The following is a 9355-nucleotide window of genomic DNA, read 5'->3' as shown; positions in this document are numbered from 1 at the left end:
TTTTCCTTAATATCATAGCATAATGACTCTTACATGTACACAGAATGTTGAATTAAACATTTTCATTATAAGGTAACAAATACTGACAAAACATGACACATTTTAATGCACTGTATCAAAATAATAAGCATTTATTAGGTTTATGAAGAGTATTATGTTTCATGTAAATGTCTGTAAAGGTTTATGAGCCTGTCCTCATTTTGAATGTTTACATGTTTGTTGCTTTGCTTTCTGTTACTGCTTGTTTGTTTCTTATCATTCAGTTTCAGTTTCACTTCAAATTGATTTCCACAATTCAGCGATCCTGGACAAAAATATGAAAACACACATTTTTATATACAAAAACAAACTTTAAAACAGACAATGATGAGTAGCTGTATTGTTAGGATTAAAAGGGATCTCTATTGGAACATGTATATCCTGTAGAGCCGGTTCTTGCAGATCCAGCGTTGAGTAAGTGACTGCTTTTTTGGAAGTCTGAGCCCTGGTTGAGCAGAAATGAGGACATTCCTGTTAGACAGCCTGGGTGGAATTTGAATAGTACAGAGGAACCGCCCGACGCTGATTGGTCGACAGCGACATATTTCCAGAGCCCCTACTTGTCACTCAACTGAACCCAGGTAGCTGATTGGCTCTTCATGAGGAGGGCGGACTCTCTAGCTTGACTATATATATATTCTGGTTTCAAAGCATCTGCAAATGATTGCTGGCTTTCACAGGGAGGCGGATCATTGTGTCCAATGTTTCTCCACAGAGCTGACTTGAGTCTTTCTCCTCGAACAAAACCATTCTTACTGAGATAGCTGAGAGTCGCTTTTCCTCTCCAAGACAGGAGGTGGACTTGGAGAACACAATAATGATCAACACCATGGAATGCGCAGTGGACGCGCAAAGCCTGATCTCCATTTCTTTAATGAAGATCCACAACTCCAGGACGCAGAGAGGGGGGATCAAGCTGCACAAAAACCTGCTAGTCTCCTATGTGCTGAGGAACGCCAGGCAGGTCTACATCAAGGAGAAATACGCGGAGATCTACAGAATGCAGCAGTACGAGGAGGTGATGACGGTCTGCAACGAGATCCAGGAGCTGAACCCTCTGGATCTGAACGCAGAGGACGCGGATGAAGAGGAGCAGGCTCTGTCTGCTTGCTGCGGGGATGAGGTGAGTCTGTGCGGCTCTGCGTGCCAGCGAGGCGCGGCGCAGCCAGCGGCGCACGGCCGGGCAGCTCTCCCTCTCTCCGGCTGCTCTCCTCTGGAGGACGCCGGTAAAGAACCAGAGCCCTGCTACTACAGAAGCTGCTGCATGGAGGCTTCTCCTGTGTCACACTGTGACCAGTTTCCCGCAAACAACAGCACGCACTGCAACAAAACCACAGTGCTGGATTTGGACACGCATGTGGTGACCACGGTGGAGAACGGCTACCTCCACCAGGACTGCTGCTGTGACGCGCTCCAGTGCGGTCAGAGCGCGCAATCCCCGGCCAAAAAACGGAAGGTTGAGTTCGGTTGTTGCTTATCCGATGTAGAGGAGGTGTCGGATTTTACGGCGGCTCGCAAACGGGCGAAACGCGAAGACTGTTCCTACTCCTGTCCAGACTACACGGACACTTCCAACATCTCCAACCTGATCTCCATCTTCGGCTCGGGGTTTTCAGGGCTGCTGAGCAGGCAGGCGGACTTGGAGCAGATCTGTAGCAAGCAAGCTCTGGCCAGTCTGGGAGCATGGACCCGGGCAATTGTGGCATTTTAAATCAAACACTTTATTAGGCTATATAGGGGAGACCAGGATCAGTTGTTCCATCTTTTTTCCCTCTAAAAGTAAAACAATAACCAACCAAGAACTGTTTCCTACTCATGTGTTTTTGGTTGGGAACAAGCAGAATAGTCCTGATTCATTCTGTTACATTTCATTTCTGGGTAGCATGAAAAAAATTGGTAAACCTTTATGCATAGTTACACCTTCAGGGAAAATGAAAATGTTCTACATAGGAATTCATGTAGTCATATATTGCCCAAAGCATGGAGGAAAAGTTGTGTGAAACCTTTTGTGAATGTTCTTAAAACATCTAAATGAAACCAGAATGTTCTTTGAAGGTTGAAGGAAATGATTGGGAATAAGAACGTTGCACTTTTATTCTGAAACTCGCAGTTATTTAAAGTACTGTTCCACATCCTTTCCATGTGCCAGTAGTAGAGGGTGTGTGCTGAATATGTATTCGGGTGAAAGCAGTGTGTTCACATAGAGCAATATGTGAATAATATCACCTATAGCAGTTTGGTAGCAGTAGACTGTTCAGTGATGGTTACTCATTTGATAAAAATTGGTTTATTAATTCACTTTTTTTAAAGAATTGGGCAAATCTGAACTTTACTCTTAAACATTGCACATATGCACTTATGAACATGTAGTTAAATCAGTTTTAACCATAATTGAACACCATGTGCTAAAATCACATACAATCTGCCGTTACTTAACCTCTGTAGATTCTCATCTTTCACACAACTCTGATAACAAATTCCAAAATATACAAGAGATTAAAATTAAGAATTATACCTCAAAGCACACCTTTGTCTTAAAACTCAATAAGATGTGTGGTTCATGGGTGTGCAATGGATGGATGACATCACGCACACTTGTTTCTGATTGGAGGACATTGAGGCGTTACAACTGAACACGGTCTCCCCTACAAGGTCTGAATGGAATGGACTTTATTTTTGCAGGAAAAAAAGAAAAAGATATTTAAACATTGAGCAATTTAGTGACAATAGTTTTGACAGAGCGAGGAGAGAGTTTGTGCCATATATATATAAACATATGTATCTATATGTATATGTATATTTGCAGGCTCTACATTTTACAGAATGGGAGATACATGTCTACAGTGTACACTCTTGTTGTGACTTAAGTCTAATGAAATGGATTGACTTCCGCTGCCTTAAATCCAATGCACACTACTGCTAGCTATTGTCATGAATTGAAAGTACATTGAAAGTGTGTGAATGTCTCTGCTGTTCTCTCCTGTCCTGGGCTGAGGAGCCTCGTTGGAAGAAAAAAAACAAAACAAAAACACCTTCTCCACTTTGAAATGGACCTTGCACATTCTGAGCAGTTTTATTGTCATGTGAAACACCATGTTCAAGACTCCTCTTAAACACTTTTGAGGTACATGGACTCTTGATCCAGTTCATATCACTTAATTAATGGAGTGCCAACAATTCAGTTCTGTTCCATTACTTGGGGGTCATCACTACACCTCAGCTCCCAACAGCTTCTTTTTTTTGGCAGTTTGACATCCTTTATTAATCATGGTTGTTGCTCAAAGCCTTCACAGTGATTCATAATTCCAACATGTTTTGGTTTTGTGAGTTTTTACTTTGTTTTGTAAAAGAATAATCCTAGTCCTTTTGTTTTAAAAAGGCAAACTCATGATTTAGCCATAACCTGAAAAAAAAATCCATGCATTAGCTTTATGAGCACTATGTGTACCAAAATAAAGAGAGTATTCAGCCATTCTCTACATATTTTGTTGTTATTCTTGTATTTTTGTGCTTAATAAATTGTATATCGCCGGGTGAAAACTGTTCCAGAAAATATTTGTAAAAAATTTATAATCTTAATAAAAAAATGAAAACTTTAATCTTAACTGCAGTGATGAGGCCTTTTGTATGCTGTCAATATTAAAGTGACTGACACATGCTGCTATTATGAACGACACAGTTTCATACATACTTACATGTAAATCTATACAAGGCATCCTTTATAAAGGGTTTATAAGTTGATGATAGCTTTATTAATAGCTATTAACATATCACTTGCTAATACTTCATAGATCACATATATTACATTGTTTATGCTTTCTTTTTGGTAAGAAGTCATTAATAAAGGGTAATAATAACTTTCTAAACGATCAAATCAGCAGTTAAATATATTAGCAAGTCATTCATTAAGAGATGTGTACAATAATTCATCTAGTCTGCAGTTATTCATGTTAATAAATTGTTCAGATTCTCCATAAACTTTTATTTTTCACATCCTAATAACATAACAGACATTGTTAAATGGTTTATAACTGATTTATAAATCATTGCAAATTATGTCAATCAATCAATCTTTATTTATATAGCGCCAAATCACAACAAAAGTCACCTCAAGGCTCTTTAAACATAGAGCAGGTCTAGACTCTTCTCTTCAAACATGTATAAGAGTTACTTATAAACCCTTTATAAAGGGTGTCTTACTTGACAGTGGAGCCAATATATAATATAATATAATATAATATAATATAATATAATATAATGAGGGTTTCTTGACCATTAAAAGACAAATGAAAAACAAATGATAACCTGACAGACATTGCTATAAATGGTTTATAACTGATTTATAATATCATTGTAAATGATGTAACAATAATAAAGGTATTATAGTTACTTATAAACCCTTTATAATGGGTGTCTTACTTGAAAGTGGAGCAAATATATAATATAATATAACATAACATAAGTAAGGCACAGTTTAGCATGAGGGTTTCTTGACCTTAACAAGAAGAATGAAAAACAAAACAAAACTCAAGGTCCACTTGGAAGCTTTTTCCAGAGCTTTCAACCATATCTGAAGGTCTTCCACACTGGATGGAGTTTGCATATTATATGTAGGCCTATTATATTCCATTCATAATCATATTACACAATGTTTCACTACAACTGAGCCATTTCCATAAGAAAACTCCACAGTGTGATGAGGCTGAAAGCTCTGGATTTAGCTAGTAAGTGGATATTGAGTTGGGTTTTTCTTTATTTTTTTGTCTTGTATGAACTACAGTCTCATAGTTCAGTTGACTCCTCTGTGTCACACAAACTGAACATTACATGCTTCATAAAGATTGCAGGGTGGATGTATTGGATTGCATTTAATTGCACTGGCTTTGTTTTCCTGCTCACTGTATGTAGCAGGTGCTGCAGTATATATAGTGTGATTTGATTTCTTTTACTTTTTATAATAAATCACCAAACACTCAATGATCTGAAACAGGTTAGGTTGGTCACGCTATAAGCTTAAAATCATATAAGGGCCCCCGTTCTTTATTTTTGTAGCCTGCTCCCATGATGCATTGCCTATAGAGCATATGTGACGCTCTCCATTCAACCTGGAATTTCCCTCCTCTGGAAAAACTTTTTGAGTCCTGTTATCTCTGCTCTGTGCCACTTGGTGGTGTTCTTTAAAATCAATGAATGAAGATATCAGTCAGGGCTGTGTATGCAGAGCAGAGCCACCTCGGGCTGACCCTCCCTCAAACTCTCCACTCACCAGCCCCCGACACCCTCCTCCTCCCTCCCTCCTTCCCTCCCTCCTCCTCCTCCTCCTTCCTCCTTCCTCCTGCTCTTCCTGGCTGGCTCGTTTTTTTTTCTGCCTCATAGTGAGGCATCGCTCTGCCCCAACACATCACCTCCACAACGCTGCCGCTGCTTGTTTGCTCCCTCAGCTCTGCAGGCTTATTTTTCCTCAGCTCCACCATACTAACAGTAGGTAGGTTTGCAATGGGAGTGACGAGGCTCTGTGAACAATGCATTGTGTCATTCTGCAAAAAAATGAGATGCAGGATAAATAAATATGGGATTATTCACAAAGTACATCTCACTGCAGCAGTAAAACATTCAACCTCTGCTTCAAATGACTCAAATAAAACATGTTAAATGATATCTGAAGCATATCATGGTTCAGCCCTGTGTGCTATACTGACTGACGGTGTGGACAATGGTTTTGTTTCATGGTGTATACACAGCTCCTCCATCTGGATTGGAAAAGACTGACACCCCGAACGCATGCAAATCAACATCTTTGATTTCCACATTGACTTGAAGTGATTTTTGAATGATTTCCTTTCATTTTAGATCACTTCATAATGTCATGTAGTTGTTTTTTTTGTTTGTTTAAAGCATAAAAGACTTAAGATGACTGAAATATATATATGCACAATACACACATCATGGAACAGAGATTCAATATTGTAACATATAGATGGAAGTAAAATATTTAAAAATGAAATAAATGAAAATGAAATAATACTTCTTTTTTTTTAAAGGTATAAATTTGAAGCTTGATGTAAGATAGAAAACACTAAAAAGTGAACTTATTACTGCAGACTTCTTATTTATGCTGGCAATCACACTTTCTGTCCACCTGATCCTCATTCAGGGGACGATACCAGGTGGCGGGGGTGATGTGAGAGAGGTTGGGTCAAGGGGGTTGGTGGAGGTGTGGGGGGGGGGGGGGTTGTGGTGACTAGTGCTGTGTGGGGGGTGTTGGAAAGAAGAAGAAGGAGGAGGGGAAGACAAACGAAGAGTGTGGGGGAGAGGTGCTGTCAGAAGAGGGGGGGGGGTAGCAGAGAGGGAGGTATGTGCTTTGTGAGGGGGGGGGATTGACATGTTGGGGGGGGAGGGGTTGCGGAGTGTGTGTGTGGGGTTGGGGGGGGGGCGGACCACATGTGACGGCAGAAGGGGTGTGTGGTGTGGGGGGGAGTTGGACTGTAGGGAATAGGTGTATTGGGAGGTTGGGGGGGGGGGGGGTAGACTGTGGCAGCAGAGATCGCACAGGTCAGCCAGGTTGTGAAAAGGGTCTGTGGGTCGGAGGGGGGAGGGAGAACGGGGGATGGGGTGTTTTTTTGTTAAGATGGACCTGATGTAGACCAGGTCCAGACTAACGTGGACACATCTCTTATTCTAACTGGGTGGAGCTTTGCTGCTACTTTTCTTTTTACTTTCATTTTTTTTAATTGGGCAGATACATTTCTACACTGGAGTCTGCAGAGAAAACGCTTTTAAGTTAGACCGTCAAGCTTTCATAAATGTGGTTGAATATTTCTGCATTGTAACAATGTTAAAGAGTCAATTCAAATGACAAAAAACATATTTTTCAGTTATATCCAAAGGTATCTATCAATGTGGAGAGTTATGATAAAGTTGCAGAACCAAATTCATCTGTGTATATCTTTGTTAGATATGTAATTCTGCAGGCTTGGTTGGGTAGGGCTTGTTAATAAACTACTGTAGCTGGCTATCTAATTGCTATTCTAGCCTGCCAGATTAGGATTTATTAATATGTCTACGCACTTTTTTATTTTCTCTATACTGGCTCATTAACTCCCCAGGTAGCATTTTATTCTCAGGATTGCCGCTTATTTCATTCTATAAATGAAGTGAGCTTACTATCAGTTACTAAACTCATGGGCTTGTTGCTAATGATCAAAAAGCTAAAGTAGTTTATTCTAAAGACCCGAAGCAGTTTATACTCTACCTTTAAAGTTCAGTACTGTTAAAATGTTGAAGTTAACTTAACTGCACCTGTGAACAAATCCAGCGGCTGCAGCAGTTCCATTAGAAATATCTGATTTCATTGTGAATTTTTCCTGCTAAGCTCTTAAGGCTGGTGTGAGCCGGCCTGCTACAGGCTCTATTACACTATAGTAAGTACTAGTAAGTACTTTGAGCTAAATGATTACATCAACATGCTAACATGCCAATGGCTATGTTGCATTCAGCAAACTATTGGACGAATTGAAATTTTAGACCTAAAGGAGAATTCACCAATTAAGTGAATAAAACCATTGGATACTATTTATGTTAAATGTACAAAATCTTATTCCAATCCATGTAGTGGTTGTTGATATAATTCCATCTGGACCCAAATGGACTGAGGAACCAAATTTGCCATTACTGTAGCAAGCATGGTTAATGCACATTCAACAGAAATGTCTTTTTAGAGATGGCTGTCTGGTTACTCTGGATCATTGATAATGTTCACAGTGAACATTAATCATTGGAACTAAAGAAACAGTCCCTTTGAAAACAGTTCTATTGTCATTTGGGTGTAATTACCCTTTAAGACCACTGTCTGCTGTTTTCTTTCTTTCCGCTGAGTCTCAATCACTGATTTAGAAAGATAGAAGAAATCTATGTGATACCGCTGTCATACAGTATGTTACAGTGATGGAGAGGGCTTGCAGTTGTGATACTGTATCTAATGAGTGTGAAGCACTTTCCATTGCCTGTCTAGAATAGTGCTCTATTAATAAACATCTTTTTCCTGACAAAGCAGGATGAAGTATGAATGGTCAGCATGTGTAGCAGTGGACACTCACTGCTTGGCTTTATATGAAACAGTGAATATAGGTTTCTGCGAATAAGACAAAACAATTTAGTTTTACCTAATTTGAATTTTTTTGGTTTTTTACAAATTATACTGACAATATTCTGGTAATAAAAAGTGATGAAAAAACTGAAGAAAAACAAAAAACCAAATAAGCTAAAATTGAAAATATTTAATGCTATAGTGTTAAATATTAAAAACTGTAAAAATTGTTTGCTGTAGATTGTATTTGGGATAATAGGTCATGACTTCACTCTTATTTACATAATATACATATTTGCAAGTAAAATATGGCAACTGTTCTATTTGCATATTTAATTAAAATTAGGCCAACGCCCCATGTCACATGTTAAAGATGACATGGATCACGTGATACTCAAACTGGGTAAAATTCATATTTGCACACTGCAAAAAACAAACAGACCACACCCTCATTTGCATACCAAAATAGCACACACCCTTATTTGCATAATACCCAAATAGACCTTTTCTATTTTGCATATGCTTTGCATATCAAAGACAGCTAGACCACACCCTAATGCACATGAGTTAAAAGCTCCTCTTAGGGTGGAATTGCTTATGCATTTCAATTAAACACAGAAACCACACCCATATCTAACATGTGTAGAAACCAGCCACACCCCTCTTTTGAATATTCAAGACTCTCTGGACACGCCTCCCATTACATTTTGAAAATTAGGTCATATCCTTATTTGTACAATGAAGCTGAAATGTATTTCCTCTAATAGTGGCCTGGGCCTTTATTCACCTCACCTGCACAGGAAACCACACCTTTATTGTAAGCAGGCTTATAAGAAACAGGCCTTTATTTCTAATTTCCTGTTTGAGTATATTTGCTCACATTTTATTATGAGGTCTCCTTGTTTTCGTATGTGCTTCCATTTGCTCAGTTAAATTTTTATTAGTGCATTACCGGTAATCACAGTTACACATGTACTCATAGAACTGGAGTTACATCCAGGTAACTAGTATTACATGCTGTACTAAAATACACATGAATTACAGAGCCAGCCTTTATTTGTGTTAACCATGCCCCAGGCCATTATTAGACATAGCTTTTAATTGACTACTGTTTTTTATTTGAGGAAATATGCTGTATCTTATTAAAAACTGTAAAATAGGCCACACCCATGAGGAAAACTTCAGAATAATGGTAATAAATTCAGCTAAAAAAATAACTCCGACGTTGAA

The 9355-nt window shown here is 38.9% G+C and overlaps 1 protein-coding gene across 1 annotated transcript; it reads left to right on the top strand.

The window, feature by feature from the left end:
* The first annotated feature begins 729 nt into the window (after window positions 1–729).
* On the top strand, window positions 730–1839 carry ier5l (immediate early response 5-like). The gene has a single exon (XM_053339781.1). It carries the CDS (start codon window positions 857–859, stop codon window positions 1748–1750), a length of 894 nt encoding a protein of 297 aa, XP_053195756.1. The 5' UTR covers window positions 730–856; the 3' UTR covers window positions 1751–1839.
* The last annotated feature ends 7516 nt before the right edge of the window (window positions 1840–9355 follow it).

The sequence above is a fragment of the Scomber japonicus genome, chromosome 19, assembly GCF_027409825.1.
Source record: "Scomber japonicus isolate fScoJap1 chromosome 19, fScoJap1.pri, whole genome shotgun sequence".
Taxonomy (NCBI): Eukaryota; Metazoa; Chordata; class Actinopteri; order Scombriformes; family Scombridae; genus Scomber; species Scomber japonicus.
Note: the sequence above shows the minus strand (reverse complement) of the source record. Positions and strands in the feature narration are given on the sequence as shown.

Bases quoted from the DNA above. Each gene is read 5' to 3' on its own strand.
- ier5l (XM_053339781.1), top strand. From the start codon at position 857: ATGATCAACACCATGGAATGCGCAGTGGACGCGCAAAGCCTGATCTCC.